At 48.5% G+C, this 16060-nt stretch overlaps 1 protein-coding gene across 5 annotated transcripts in view; it reads left to right on the forward strand.

The window, feature by feature from the left end:
* Positions 1-5761, forward strand: part of ZNF697 (zinc finger protein 697) — a 28110-nt gene extending 22349 nt beyond the window's left edge. For all 5 annotated transcript variants that reach the window (XM_077119730.1, XM_077119728.1, XM_077119729.1 and 2 more), the window contains one exon: positions 878-5761. In XM_077119730.1, coding sequence (XP_076975845.1) covers positions 878-2280 — 1403 coding nt within the window. In that variant the 3' untranslated portion in view covers positions 2281-5761. The remainder of the gene's footprint in view (positions 1-877) is intronic.
* The last annotated feature ends 10299 nt before the right edge of the window (positions 5762-16060 follow it).

Below are 16060 nucleotides of genomic sequence, written 5' to 3' on the forward strand. Positions count from 1 at the left end.
AAACCCAAAACATCCTGTACCTTTTATTCCCCCTTCCCATCACTGAGCCCTAACATTGGTATAGTACGTTTGTCACTGCTGATGTATTAAGATACGAATACTGTGTTGTATAGCCCACAGTTTGCAGTAGGTGCATTCTTTACCACATACCACTCTGTTATTAACTCCTTGTAATAGTTCTGTGTATTTGCTCAAGTTCATGGAGGAAATTTTTAATATTTGTACTGTTAATCACAGTCATTGTGCATCACAAGACTTACTGAGCTTACACATTCCCAGGTTTTAACCTCTGGCTTTCCTTCTGTTGACAGAGATGACTCTAAACTTCTCCTATCAACCACACTCGCAACGATTCAGCACTTAATTATATTCACAATAACGTGCTATCACCTCTCTCCATTTCCGCTCATTTAAATTCAACCTAAATAAAAATTGTGCACATCTTAACCAACCGCGCCCCATTCTCTAGCTTCATTCTATCTCCTGGTAGCCTATATTCTAGATTCCATGCCCATGAGCTTGCATATGGACTTGTCTTTTTCAGGCTAGAGCTCTTGGAATGCGCACCCCTCCCTTCCGGAGGGCATTCCCAGTCCCACGTGGCTCAGACTCGACCACCCCGCAGGCCTGCAGACCGACCCGGCCTTCAAAGGGCTCTGCTGAGGGGAGCCTAAGGCAGTGGGGTGGGCCGAGACTCCGGGGCAACCTGCCCCCAACACTGCTGCGCAAAGGGGGCCAATGATGAGATTTCCTCGGGTTGCAGAGCCTCTCTGATTTAGGCTTGCCCAAGAGGAGACTCGCTTCCTGAGGGCTTATTTAATACCTTTTAAGAGCCAGGTATAGTTACCGCCCCTCCCCGCCCCCTCTTCTGTTGCAGAGGGGCTGCGGAGCGAGGAAGAGGATGGTCAACCCAGCGTGGCTGAGACAGCGATGTTCCCCGCACTGTCCGAGTCCGACAGCGCATCCCGGAGCCCCCGAGGAGAGGAGGAGGAGGAGGAGGAGGAGGAGAGCGCTGGAGAGAACCGGCTGGGGGAGGAGGCGGAGCAGCCGCCCGCTCCCGTGCTGCCCTGGAGGCGGCACCTGTCCCTGGGGAGTCGACCCAGGGGCGCCCAGTCTGCCCGCCGCCGCTTCCGCAGGCTCCACCACCCCGTGGCCGTGGACCTCGGGGAGCTCGACAGCCTGGTGGCCAGCATCATGGAGGCGCCCACCATCTGCCCGGACTGCGGGGAGAGCTTCAGCCCCGGCGCCGCCTTCCTGCAGCACCAGCGCATACACCGTCTGGCCGAGGCCGCGGCCGCGGCGGGGCTGGAACCCTTTGGCTTCGCGGGCGAGTGCGGGCCGGTGGTGGGGATGATGGGAGTGGGCGTGCCGGGGGGCTTCGGGCCCGGCCCGGCGCTGGCCCGGCCTCCGCACGAGAAGCCCTTCCGCTGCGGCGAGTGCGGCAAGGGCTTCAGCCGCAACACGTACCTGACCAACCACCTGCGCCTGCACACGGGCGAGCGGCCCAACCTGTGCGCCGACTGCGGCAAGAGCTTCAGCTGGCGCGCCGACCTGCTCAAGCACCGGCGCCTGCACACGGGCGAGAAGCCCTACCCGTGCCCGGAGTGCGGCGAGGCCTTCAGCCTCAGCTCGCACCTGCTGAGCCACCGGCGGGCGCACGCGGCGGCCAGCGGCGCGGGGGCGGCGGCGCTGCGGCCCTTCGCCTGCGGGGAGTGCGGCAAGGGCTTCGTGCGCCGCTCGCACCTGGCCAACCACCAGCGCATCCACACCGGCGAGAAGCCCCACGGCTGCGGCGAGTGCGGCAAGCGCTTCAGCTGGCGCTCGGACCTGGTCAAGCACCAGCGCGTCCACACGGGCGAGAAGCCCTACATGTGTTCCGAGTGCGGGGAGACCTTCAGCGTCAGCTCGCACCTCTTCACGCACAAGCGCACGCACTCGGGCGAGCGGCCCTACGTGTGCCGCGAGTGCGGCAAGGGCTTCGGCCGCAACTCGCACCTGGTGAACCACCTGCGCGTGCACACGGGCGAGAAGCCCTTCCGCTGCAGCCAGTGCGAGAAGCGCTTCAGCGACTTCTCCACGCTCACGCAGCACCAGCGCACGCACACGGGCGAGAAGCCCTACACGTGCATCGAGTGCGGCAAGAGCTTCATCCAGAGCTCGCACCTGATCCGCCACCGCCGCATCCACACGGGCAACAAGCCGCACAAGTGCGCCGGCTGCGGCAAGGGCTTCCGCTACAAAACGCACCTGGCGCAGCACCAGAAGCTGCACCTGTGCTAGGGAGGGCCCGGCCGGAGGGAGGGGCTGGCTCTGGGGAGCATGCGCAAGGTTAGATGGCCCGGGGACGGGTCCTGTAGAGAGACGCGGGGAGAGGGCGGGAGGGACAATCCGAGAGCCACTGGGGAGTCTTTGGGTGTTAGGGGTCTTGAGGGGAGGGCTGCCTGAGGGCACTTCTTTCCGGGTGCTGTAGTTTTGCCTGTCTCCTTCCCACCCAAGGAGCCGTTTGGGAGATGTGCTTGAGATTGACGGTTTCTTCCAAAACTGTAGGGAGGGATGAAGGCATGAAGCAGGCACTTTGAGGACCTGGAGAAAGGGGAGTTGGGGTGGGGTGGGGTGGGGTGGGGACGGGCTGGCGGGCAATAGACTGAGGTGGGCCTTAATGGCCATTGGGAATCAGGAGAGAGGCTGTGGTTGGAATGGGTTATGGGGTAAATGCCTGTTCCGGTTGCGCCACCGGGTATTAAAGCCAGCGTTTGCCCTGACCCCACGCATCAACTGTGGTCCCCTGAAAATTAGGGGAACCTTGGCAATCCTGTAGGAGAGGATATTTTCTTTACTCTTCCGGTCCCTTTCTCTGAGTCAGTTAGCTGCTATTTTTGAGGCATCCAGGGGAAACTTGAGCTGCAAAACTACACATCCTCCTTTCAAGGGAGCAACCTCTGGGGTTTAGAAATTCGTTCCTAACTGGTTCTCTGGTCGCCTGGGAAATCTAGGTTCTGCTCCTGGCTCTTTGCTACTTCCTTTAAAATATTCTAGCTTCATGCTAGTTCAAGGTGGTCACTGTGAATGACCGCCCCCTGGCCCCTGGTGTCAGGTGTCTGCCAGACCCAGTTAGGTCCTCAGGTCTCACTTGTGATCTTCTAAATACAGGGAAACGGAACAACTTCAGCTGTGGGTGACTGTCTCCTTCCCAGACCAGCTCCCATGCCTGTGTTTCGAGTGCTCAGACCATCCACAGTTGCCCCAGCCAACTACAGTAAAAGTCAACTAGCTCTGAGTTTCACTGGCCTTAGGTGAGAAATACAGGAAAGCAAGGTGTTCGCAGATTGGGGCACAAGTCTCCTTTGTCTCGTTTCCCTTTACTTTGTGTCTGTGACATCCCCTCCCCACTTTAGAAATGGAAGAGAGACCTGAATTTCCAACTCTATCCTTATTGGTGTGGGACCTGTTCTGAGTAGGAATTTCTTTGTCCTCTAACTGGAGGCTCAGAAGAAATCTCAAGTCTTTACACAAGGAGGGAGCAGTCAGAGAGAGGCGTGAATGCAAAATTGCCAAATAGCACAAGCGACGAATGTTTTCTGGTGGTTATATAAAATGCCAAAATAGCACTTTGATATTTGCAAAGTGCTTTATGCTTTTTAATGATTGTCAGCTGTTTCTCACGTGTTTGTGAGGTGGATCAGTATTAGGACCCCTGTGTTAGGAGTACAGGCAGCCTGTCCTGAAAAGAGGCTGAGACAGTGTGAATTGGTGTGGTCTGGCCTTTGGTGCTCTCCAGCTCAGCTGCTAGGAAGACTTACCTGTTGTGATTTATATAACGAAGTAAGGGCACTGAAAATTCTATGCTAAATGGAAAACTTAAGGCTAGTCTAGAAGGGCCAAAGATGTCCTTGTTGACAAAGCTGGTCTTTGTCTCTTAGAGTGTCCTAGCTATGTTCCATTACGAGTAGGGGACTATAGTTAGATGTCTCTTGTATAGATTTCAGTTCTCTAGGATGAAAGTCCCTCCCGTATGTTAGCTTTTAGAAGTTACGGCTGTGGAAAACGGTATTGTTTTCTTCACTATAATTGTTATTCTACTTTTCATGGAAGCATTTTTACAAACTGTGGGACACACTTGAAGAAAAAAAAAAGCTACGGGATTATTACCACTTTGCAAGTTTTTACAGTTCCAGCAGTTTCTGAGGATGCCGATAATTTACACTTGTTCAAAGCTGTATTCTAGCAAAGAAATTCTTTGGGGACTGTAGAAAGCAGGTTTTTGCCATTATGAAAACATTAAAAAAATAGTTCCTGAGAATTCTCGGTTTGTATAATGCCTGTTGATACTGTCTTAATCAGTTTATTGTTATTCAACAATGTAAACAGATTTTCAAAATATGGATAGTTTTGGAAGACACGATTTCTTTATTTTCTTTTAGTGAAGGATAGTGCAAGCAAAGTAAGCATCCAGTATTTATTCTGACTCATGGAGTCTGAAATCTAAGTATATAATACCCACTTTAAGATAAAATAGCCAGTTTGTAGGTCATCATACTCCTTTTTTATTCCATGCATTCCATTCCATCTACCTCTTCCAAGCTGCTTTAAGTTCTCTCAAGTCTGTACTATAAAAATCTCATCCATCATTTCATTATTCATGAGTTGATTATCTACTTTATGGGCTATTGGCCTTTTGTTGCCAGTCTTTATATTTTTGCACAGTTTCATCTGTGCATCAAATATGTTACGTATCAGCAGCTATAGAGAAAGGGTTTAATGTAAAGAAGACATTGAAGCTGATGTAAAATACGTAGTGCAGTGGAAATCTCTGGATTTCATATTCCTCTCTTGTTCTTTCTAATCCATGGATAAGAGAGTCAGCCACCACCTCAGCCGTCTTTTGTGAGCAAATCCCTTCTAAGAAGAAAACAGTTCAGCCACCGACACCTCGTTCTCATGGCGCGTTCAAAGTGTGATTCCGTGTTTCATGCAATTCTTCAGGGAACGTATCTTGCATTAAGTAAGGGTTAGATGCATTCAGGAAGTTATTTCTTACATCTAGTACTAGAATAATACCGTTTCTTCAGCAAACCCTGTTATCTGTGGTTCACCCTTGGAAATGTTGATGTTTGGAAGACTTCTTCCATCGACTCGTTAATGACTGTAGAGGCAGATGTATTATTTGTTTTCTGGGGAGTTGGGTCAAGTGCAGCTTCCTCTCCTACCCTTGACGGAACAAAACCTGGAGCAGTTTAAATAGGTGAAACGGTTTGACTAAATCTTGAGCTTTGAGCTGAAGAAGATGAGACGTTAACCCCTTGAGCCATGTGGTCTCTTCGAGATCAAGAGGCTGCACATCTGTGAAAAAGTACAAATCAAAAACCTGTGTTCATAGACAATCTGAACTGTTTTTCTGAAGTGTGTGCATTCTGCTTCTGTGTAACATGATTTTACAACTCTTAAAATAGTGAATAATTTAATGATCCTAATAGTAACAGCTTTTGTGTGAGTGTGTATATGTGTATGTGAGAATTGCTTTATTTTCAGGTTGTTTTATTTAATGATGGTTCCTTGGACAGCATTCTGGTGTTCAGCAACCAAAATGGAATATTTGTCATTAAATCCATATCAGTCTTTACCATGTAACGTTTTCTTCCTTATTCGTCATCCCTTGGATATCACTCAGTTCAGTCAGTGGAAGTTATGTTTTGCTAGCACAGAGGACAAACTACCAAATCCAGCCTGTCTCTGTTTGTAAATAAAATTTTTTTGGAACACAGCCACGTCCACACAGCCACGTTTTCATTTTCTCTGGCTTCTCTGGCACTGCAGTGCCGGAGTTGAGTGGATGTGACCCGTATAGCCTAAATACTTACCATCCCTCTGGCCCTTTATGGGAGTTTGCTGACTCCTGTGCGAGAATGCCCGGGCAGGGCCTAGATCACCCTGGAACCCTCCAACGTCCAAGTAGTCTGCCCATTCTTACCAGGAGTGAAGCGTAACACTTGTGCCCCAGTGTGGCCTTGGGGGATTGGGAACTAGCAGTATTATACCATAAGTATCAATTTCTAATCATCTGTGTCTTCATTCCTCGTAAGTACCAACCTGTGGGGCATTTTAGGGGTCGGACAGCGCGGGGGTAGTTACGGAGAAGGGAGACAGTCTCCAGTCTGCTCTGTAATCTACAAAAAATGCATTCCCAACCCACAAAACAAAGTATTTTCTTTCCCCTGCTTTTCAGAAATGTAACTTAATGACTGCTGATAATATTGTATGGAATTTAATCAGCTAGGCAAAATATTTTTTAGCTCATTTTCTGCTCAACTTTATGGAAACAATGAAACAGCAGTTTGTAGGTGGAAATCCACAAGAAATAGAAAAGGGGAACAGCAACAAAGTTCTTATTTCCTTTTAATGATCAATCCACCTCCTTGATGGAACGTCTCCAAACCGTTTCGGTCCCAGCAGGGCCATCCTAATCCCTCCTCAAGGCTGAAGCATCTACTGGTAACCCAGTTCCTGGTTCCTTACGTTTCTCCTGGAAAAACTATATTAAAGTGAGTGAGTGTTTGGTGCCGTATGGGGGTGAGCAGTAAACCTGGGCCTCAGAGCTGTCACTTGAAGGGATGCCTGATCTCAGCTTATAAGCAGGGCAGGCTCTGTCCGTGTTCCATGTGGAGAAAGTGTCTCCGGTCAACATGGAATCCGAGTTCGGTTAACTCAGGCAGGAGGTTTCTTCACCTTAACTGCACATAAGAAGCACACTAGAATGCGCAGATTGATGAATTGGTCTGGGATAAGGCCCAAGTATCTAATCTTATAGAAGCTCCCCAGGTGATTTTTTTGTTTCCTCATGCAAAAGCATTTTTTAATTTGTACATTTAGTCACTATCATTGTACACTCGAGGCATTCCTAGATTATACCATCTCAGTCTTTCTTTTGGTTTCATCTGTGCCCCCAGCCCTCCTCCCTCTATTATTCTCGCATTCAGCTTCGTTCAGTGTACTTACGTTATCGTGCTACAATCAGGTAGTACTGTGCTATCCATTTCTGAATTTTTACAATCAGTCCTATTGCACAGTCTTTATCCCATTAGCTCCAATTACCCAGTCTCTACCCTATTTCTAGCTCCTGATGGTCTCTGTTCTTAACTGAAATTCTCCAAGCTCATTCACTAATGTCAGTTCATATCAGTGAGACCATACAGTATCTGTCCTTTTGTTTTTGGCTAATGTCACTCAGCATAATGTCCTCAAGGTCCATCCATGTTGTTACATGCTTCATAACATTATTCTGTCTTACAGCTGTGAAATAGTCCATCGCATGTATATACCACAGTTTGTTTAGCCACTCTTCTGTTGATGGACATTTGGGCTGTTTCCATCTCTTGGCAATTGTAAATAATGCTGCTAGAAACATTGGTCTGCAAATGTCCATTTGTGTTCTTGCCCTCATGTCCTCTGAGTAGATACCTAATAATGGTATTGCTGAATCATATGACAATTCTAGACTTAGCTTCCTGAGGAATCGCCAAACTGTCTTCCACAGCAGTTGTACCATTTGACATTCCCACCAAGAGTGGATAAGTGTGCCTCTTTCTCCACATCCTCTCCAGCACTTGTGGTTTTCTGTTTTATTGATAGTGGTCATTCTGGTGGGTGTGTCGCCAGGTGATTTCAATGACAAGCCAGGATTGAGAACTCTGTAGGACCAACGAGGCACCTTCTTTTTCTAATGGATTATGGCAAATGTCAAATCCTCTCCACTATTAAGGGAAGGGATATAGGGGCAAACATCACCAGAATGGGGCCTATTTTTCACACATGACTTCCTTGCTTCCTGGCTGCCAAATAAGAGAATAAGCAAGGACTGGGCAAAGGACCTATCCTCATGCTCATCAGATGAGGCCAGAATGGACATCACAGGTTGGTGCTGGCCCGCCACTGTTTTTGCTAATCCCAGCCTGCCTTCCTCTCGCAACCCTTCTTTCTGATCTTCATTCCCCCCACCAACTTCTTTATCAAAGCAAAATTCCATGCTTTACTCCTTTTTGCAGCTGCCCTGCTAACTCAGGTTGTTCCTGTACATTTCTGCCCCTGGCAGGAGAGGGGAGGAGCACCCTTGCCAGTCTCCAACATGAACAGCCTAGAGGTTGGCTCTTGTGTTTTTCAGTGTCAAGTGCTCAGCAGATTATCGTTCCCTGCTGGCAGTCTGTGTGCAAAGTCACCTCTGCTAACCCAAAGCAAATTCCAGTGGTTTTCGATTTCCAGCTGCCCCAGTGGGCTGGATCTGCTGTTCACAGCTCTCTCTGTCCGTCTGGGGACCTGCCTCATCACAGCAGCAGGGAATGCTCAGCTTTACATGGCCCTTCTTGGAGCCTGCCCTAAACTGGAAACCGAGGTGGTGGGTGGTCAGGTGTCTCCTGTGCCAGTTGTCCTGGGTTTAGGAAGGTGGAGAAAAGGCATCCGTGCATGACCAGTGCTCAACCTGGTAATCCACACATATATTTGCCTGATTTTTATCTCAAGCGAAAGGATCGGCAAACTCCAGGTATTACCGGTTATTGGAGATGAGGGATTTGTTGGGAGCTGTTTGATTCCCATTTATTCCATGGAAGAAACTCCACTGAAGTGCCTTCCCTGACCAACCAGGGCTGAAGTGGGTCAGCTGCATGGGTGCCCCATAATAGCCCGTGCAGCTTATCTGTGTATGGTGAGCCTCCTAGGCCCTACGGCTGTGGCTCAGCATGAAGCAGTGACATGGCGAAGGTCTCTGCGTGAACACAGTGAGTGCCCATGTGCTAGGCTTAGAACTGGGAGCTGGGGGTGGAGGGATGAGAGAGGGAAGGAGAGAGACGCTCCCCTGTTCTAACTCTATGGTGGGGTGAAGGTGAAAGCTGATTTTGTTCCCTGCTACCATCAAATCCGACTTCCTTGTAGTGGATTATTTTGCAATCTAAATGTGGTTTATGGGATTAAGCAGCTGGAAAATACCTTTAAAAAAAAAAAAGAATCTTTTTTGTATCAAGGCTTCAAGCGTTAAGCATGTGGTGGGCAAGATGGTACCTTCGGCAAAAGGCTCAGGGGCAAGTGACAGCGAGTCCAAATTCTCTGTCAAGGGCTGGTGTGTCTTTAAATCAAGTTGGGCCACATCCGCTTTATCTGGCTTGGGTGGGTGGGGGAGAAGGACAGTATGTGATCTCAGAGAGAGGAGAGGACAGGACCTGGCTAGCCATTTCTTATCAGTTTTCTTTACTGATAGCAAATGTCTGAGTAAAGCGGAAATTTGCTAGACAAGGATCAACTTGAGGTTTCGTCTGAAGTCACCCTACTGCTCTCTAGATTGAAGTTCATAGATAAAGTAGGAAGTGTGGGTGGGAGCTCAGAGCCAGAGGGTCACCAGACTGAGAGAACCTCTATTCCACCTCAGCCGAAGTTAAGTACGATAGGTAGACCTAACCTGAGTCTCTTCTGTCCAGTGGGACAGAGCAGGCCTGAGGTCTGAGTGCGTGGGGTGGGTTGGGGGAGCAGGGGTGGAGATAATCAAGCAAAATAACAAACACGACGGTTCTTGGAGATTTAGAGGCCATGCAGGTGTTAGGAAACAAAGTGGGCCCAGGGTGGCCGTTGCTGGAGTGAAAGGGCTGCTGAGAGAGCTTCTCGTAGTCTTTTAGCGCCTAGGAGCCTAGAAGGAGGAAAGAGGCAGTTGCTCTGAGTATGTGTGTGAGTGTGTGTTTGTGTGAGTGTGTGCATGTGTGAACTGCATCTCCTGGGATTTCCAGCTCCTGGGGCAAGAGGACGAGGGGATGGGAGGGAAAGGGTTTTCACTCTCTCGGGGGCAGAGGGAGGAAGGAGGAACTAGCCCTGCAGTCCCGTGGAGGCTGGCTGAGTTGCTTCACCCCTGTGCTGTGTGGGAAGCGTCCAACACGGAGTTTGGGTTAACTGGCCGTGACCTGGAGCAAGTCTGTTTTTCTGGTGCCCTGCTCTTCAGAAAGCACTGTCCTGATGGCGTCTCCCCACTCTAAAGTCTAGGTATTCTCAAATAGCTTAAAACTTACTTGGGAAACACCCATAGGTCATCTCAAGAATGATGCGAGACCTTACTTACGCGAGCTTTAGTTTAGGCTGTCATTGGGTGTTAGAGGAGGGAGGAAACCAGTATATGGTGGGCTCCTACTTGTTCCCAGACCTTGGTTCTCACAGCTCTATGATGAGTATTGCCCCCTTTACAGATGAGGTGCCAGGTGCCACTGGGGCTAGGCATGGCATAAGAAACCACTTTCTCCAATAGCTTTGGCTTCTGACAAACAAATAATCAGATGGGGACTGTTATAACGAAGGTTAGCTGCAGAGGTGTGGACGTGCCACAGGATGCACAATGACTCAGATCAAACTGGGAACGGACCTCAGAAATGGGCCACTACCTTCATGTTCTACAGAGGAGGCAAAAGACCCAGGAGGATGAAGAGATTTGCCTACCTTTAATGGAAAAAAATTGAAATAAGAACCTATGGTTTTCACTCTTATTTGCAGAAATGGTCTGCTTCCAAACCAAGAGGATACACTTCATTTCTTCTACCCTCTCTCTCCCTCCCCATTGACGCCCCCCCATTCCCCCACTTTTCCTGTACCATCAAACTCCTGCCTGTCCTGTCCTTGCAGGGCCCCAGTCCCGCAAATGGACATCTCGGTGGGAGGACTGGGGCTGTATGGTCTTGGCAGAAAGCTTAGGGAGCTGGTGTGTTCTTTAAGCCTGCCCTCTGCCCTCTTTCCAAATGTTCTCTCTTACCCTGGTTTTTCTTTCCTTAAAAAATATATTGGGGGGCAGAACGATGGTGGCTCAGTGGCAGAATCCTCGCCTGCCATGCCAGAGACCCGGGTTTGAGTCCCAGTGCCTGCCCATGTGAAAAAAAAAATGCATTCATATATGTATATATTGGAAAGAACATATCTGCCTTCCCCTGCCCTCATTCTCAGCTCTGCACTCTCAGGCTTAGCAAATAATAAGTCAGTATTACAAGAATTGTAGAGCCCAACTTTGTCTTGCTTAGGGAACACTCAAACTGCTGCTACTTTCATCCGCTTCCTAAAAATACAATGTATTCTGAACCCTTTTGCTTGGTTCTTTAAGCAGATCGTCACATGGGAGAGACATGGGGGTACAGGTGTGCACAGGCTGTCCGTGCAGCCTTCCTGTGGTGTTCTCACAGAGCAGCAGCCTAGCACGAGACAGACGAGTCCATCAGCAACCACAATGTACAGTGAGAGGAGCTGTGCTGGGCGACATGGCAGGCCGTGGGTGCCCCATGGAGGGTCACTCCACCCCCTCCCGAGGAGGCCTGCAGACTTCCAGGAACCTGCAGCTTGAAGCACCAGAAGGAAGAGTTGACTGAGGGAAGGGCGCCAAGGAACCAGGTGGCGATGGTAGAAGCTTGACGTGCTTAGAATGCATTCAGGTAATGATTAGAGATGTGGCAAAACCCGTCTTGAAACCTCACCACTGTCTCCCCCAAGCCCCCACCACCCCACACAAGCACTCATTGAACTGGGCTTCTCAGAAGTCCCCAGACCCCTGCTCCAAACTCTCCCCTTTTCTTAGCCATAGGGATTCCAGTGTGTTCCTGGCGGCAGAGTGGAGAGACCTGGATTATGGTCCAGCTCTGCCACTGATTGGGTGGGTGATCTTGGGGATGTCATTTAACCTCAGGAGGAGAAGGAGCCCATAGTTAAAAGCTGGACTTAAGTAACTTCCTGGGCCATTTTTAGCTCTAAAATGTGAACTTCACAAACCCTTTGATCTCCTCCTGGAGGTGACAGGCAGCCTCCCCTGTTTACCTGTGACTGAGCCATTGCTGTTTTGTCTATTGCTGAAAGAAATCCCCATAATATGGACAGACTACATGATTTCGGGGGCCGGTGTGAAATGAAATGGGGGGTCCATTGTTCAGAAGTTAATAAGAATTTCAAGACAGCCACAGAAGAGCATTAAACCAAGCACGGGCTCTGTGTGACTTCACAGGTCACATGCCCATGAGGCTCATAATCCCAGGGATTTTACAGCCTCCAGCTGAGGCAAGGAGGAGCTCAGATCTGGGTTCATGGGAAGCATGTTCCTGCCTCAGTGGTCAGGCTAGTGACCCCCGTGTGTCCACTCTGCTCTCTCGACCTCCATCACCATCACCTGTTGTGGAAGAACTACTCGCTATGTTGGTGCTGGTTCTTTTGTTTCCTAAGGAAAGACTGAAACCCCAGCACAGACTCATGCCTCTTCCAGAGCTTGCAACTGACCCCAGCATCCTCTGCTCTTGGGGACAGAGAGGCAAATCCACTTCTTGTTCATCCTTCCTTCCTCTCCACTCACTCATAATGAATCCCTTTCATTCCTCAAACCGTCAACTCCATCCCCTTCTCTTTACCCTTGGGTAGGATCTCAGGCCATGATAAAGGAAAAGGATGTCCCCCCAAATTTCCCTAAAGTTCCCTGGTATTTTAAGGGGCAGTTGTAGTCAGAGAAGATTTTGAATTATCCTCTCCTTGAGTCACTTAAGAGAGTAGGCAATTTTCTTCTGAATTTAGTTTTTAAAAACAGAATTTCTTTATTTTTGTAGTATAAAAAATTCTCTGTGTTCCATTGTTTCAGGTTTTATAATTAATTTGCAGTGCGTCGGAAAACCTTCAGAGACAGGTGAAGTCTCTTTCCTCCTCCCTCTCATATTGCTTTCCTTTCCTTTCACTCACTCATTCACCATATAGTTTAAATATAAGTAACACGCCCCTCCCCCATGCTTCTCCTCATTTTCCTGGTTCTCATAATGATAATATAGCTTTCTTCAGGCACATTGACAGCTTGAAGTTGTCTTTGAATTCTTTCTCTTTTGGTCCTCCTTTCTACCTCCTTGATTTCCTTCCCTCCCCATCTCAACAACTCAATTTAATTTTGCTTTTGTATCTGTCTGTCTGTCTGTCTATATCTATCTGTCTACCTGTCTGCCTCTCGTTCTGTCTACCTACCAGCAGACCCAGCTGTCTACCTGTTTGTCCATTCTTTGTATAAGGGTCAGGGCTGCACTGGGCCCAGAGAGATGAAGTGATGGGTTCCGCTCTCAAGGACAGACCAGAGTGGCTATAGGGAGGCGGAAAATACAAGAAATAAATTCAGCGCAGTAAGATGTGTGTGAGGCACAGAGGTGGCAAAATGGAAAGCTTTGGACGGTGCATAAGGAGTTCATAATGATGTGCTAGCAGGAAAGGTAGACACACTCTAAGCAGAAGGAATATCGTGCAGAGGCATAGGAGTATGTAAAAGTATGGTATCCATATAGGAAACTCATGCCTTGGCATATGGTTGGAGCATAATATTGGAGAATCTGGGAATCAGGTGGAGTTTATCGGGAAAGCTCGGCAGGGACTAGGTCTTGAGAGCCTTTCTTCTTATCCTGAGTGCTTTAGCTTATCCTGGCAGGGCTGGGCCTCCACGTAAGGGTTTTAAGGAAGAGGATGCTATGGTCAAATTTGTGTTTTGGATAAAGAACTCTGAAAATGCTACTGAGAATAGATTTAATAGGCATCGTGGAAGGTCAGGCAAGTAATGAGAAGGACCTGAACCAAGACTGTTATCAATGTTTTTTTAAAAAAATTTTTTGTGTGCGTGGTCTGGGAATCGAACCCAGGTCTCCTGCATGGAAGGTGAGCATTCTACCACAGAACCAACCGTGCACCCCAATGTTTGTTTTTTTGACATCTGATTTTTAAATTTCTGGGCAGTGTCACTTCATCACATCTCACAATTCACCTGGGAAGGGAGAGGAGAGGAGAGGACAAGGGCAGGGAAGGTGGTAAGGGTATCCAGCAGTGATGGACAGGAAGTGGCAAGGCCCTGTACCTGGGTAGGCTTATGGCCACCAGCCAATGTAGCCTGAGTTCACCTCCTCTCAAGGGGAGGTCTCATAGACTGACCATGATTCCCCACATGGCCAGAAAACCCATCAGTCCCACTCATGGGGCAGAAGACGACAGGAGCTGCACCCTTCCTCCCAAGTGTCTCAGGATAAAGTCGGGCCAGAAAGGCCCGCAAAAGGTAGCATGAGAAAAAGTGAAGGGGAGGCACCTGTCTGCCATGTTGTAGAGGGCGACCTCTCCAGCATCGTTGTCCCAGAAAGTCACCACCCACTGGAGAGGGGTCTGCAGGGGAAGGGCAGTCACTGGGGAGGTAAGAACCCAGTGTTCTTTCCCATAACATGACAACACAGCCCAGAATCCATTCTGGGGTGGCCGAAGTTACTCCACCTGTGAAAAGGACACATTCACCTTCGGGTGATAATTTGGAGATACAATTGTAGGATCAAGGGCGTTGAAATCCAGGTTTCTGGTGTGAGAAGGTGGGTTAGCAGACCACGCTCAGTTGTTTCCTAAAGTAGTGTCCATTCTGCCCCGGCAACTCCCTCCTTTCTGTTTTGCTAACATTTATCTCAGGCAGGCCTTTCTATCTAGCCCGAATCCATGAAGGATCTCCTAGTCTCTACCAATCCTTCCAGAGCTGTCAAAGTAGAATTCCAAGGACAGCTGAACACCCATCTCCATGATTTCCCCTTGCATGTTGAATAAGATCCAAGTTCTTTAGCTTAACTATCAATGTTTATTGCTACGGTTGACGTGGAGACATGCTCTTTTTTCCTATAGTGGTCTAATTTTTCAGAGAAGGTAGGGCATGTTAAAATGTGAGGTAGTTGACTGTCAAAGGGTCTTCAGAAGGGAAACAGAATTTCTGAACGTCTTTAGTACAGATGCTTAAATTATCTTTCTTATGGTGATCAAATTCAATTGAATTCATGATCCATAAGTTCCCTGGGTAAGAAAGAGGGCATCTTGAGGTTGGGCGTGACCCTTGTCAGGGTTGCTGTACCCAAAGAAGGCAGGCTACATCCAAGCCTGGGCAGAAGCAGCTCTCTTGTCCCCACACCTGACCTCTGCCGCAGCCACCCCCACCTGCTTCATTCACCTTTGTCCTTGTTGACCTTGATAATATTTGACTGATAGCCCTCCATTCCGTTTATGAACATGTCACGATTTAAGACCCTCAACTTTTCTTGACTGATTTCTTTTCCTTAGAGAAATTGAGAAGGATGAGGGCCAGTAAGAAAGGGGAAGATGGAAGGAAAGAAAAGAGGGTGAGGAGATAAAAGGATAAAGGAAAAGAAAGTGCAATGTACTGGAGAGAGGGGGGAAAGGAGAAAGAAGGGGGCATTAAAGCTCGAAGTGTGGGATGGTAGGCCTCTCCTTTTTGGACTGAGTAGGAAGTAAGTTTTCAGGGAGAATTCATACCCGTTCCCTTTATTTTACCAGGAGCCCATGCTGTGGCTTCATTAAGTGATTTGAAAGGTTGAAATATGAGATTACGCATTACCAGGATGACAAGTACACATATATCCAGGCATGTTCTAGAAACCTTCAAGGAAACTTGTTTTGGAGGTGGAAACCAGCATATCCCTGCTCCTTCCTCCCGTGCCCAGGAACATCTGGCAAAGGCATCCACATACTTCCAGACACCTCTCAGGGATTCTCCTGAGTGCTGGGGAATGTCCTGTGGGGGACTAAGCAAGAAGTATGTAGCCCAAAGGAGTTGGATCTCTCCCAAAGATCAGAACCAAACCCCAGACCCCGGTGCTCTGCTATCTCAGAGACAAACCTCCCATTTCTCCCTCTCACCAACATTTTGCCACAAAATTTGGGCAGCGCAGTCTGCATAAGTCAAGGTTGAGACATGGATTTTCAGGTCACTCTACGGGGTTAACTGGCTTGACTTCTTGCCAGTTAATAGGACTGTGACAAGTTTCCTTGTTGATAAAATGGGAATAGTGATTCCTACCTCGTTGACTTCTGGTGAGGACTAAATATGGTAAAATATGTCAGTCCCCAAGTCAGGCCTGAAACATTGTAAATGTTTAGTAAATCTTAGTACCCACCCCCTTCCTGGCCCCACCACCACTTCTGCCCCCACTATTTCCATGCTGCTTTTCTAAATTAGAGATAGTGATGGCTGGTAGAGGAAAGTATACCATTAACCACAACTACCTCCAGG

This window comes from Tamandua tetradactyla, chromosome 11 (assembly GCF_023851605.1).
Source record: "Tamandua tetradactyla isolate mTamTet1 chromosome 11, mTamTet1.pri, whole genome shotgun sequence".
NCBI classification, from domain to species: Eukaryota; Metazoa; Chordata; class Mammalia; order Pilosa; family Myrmecophagidae; genus Tamandua; species Tamandua tetradactyla.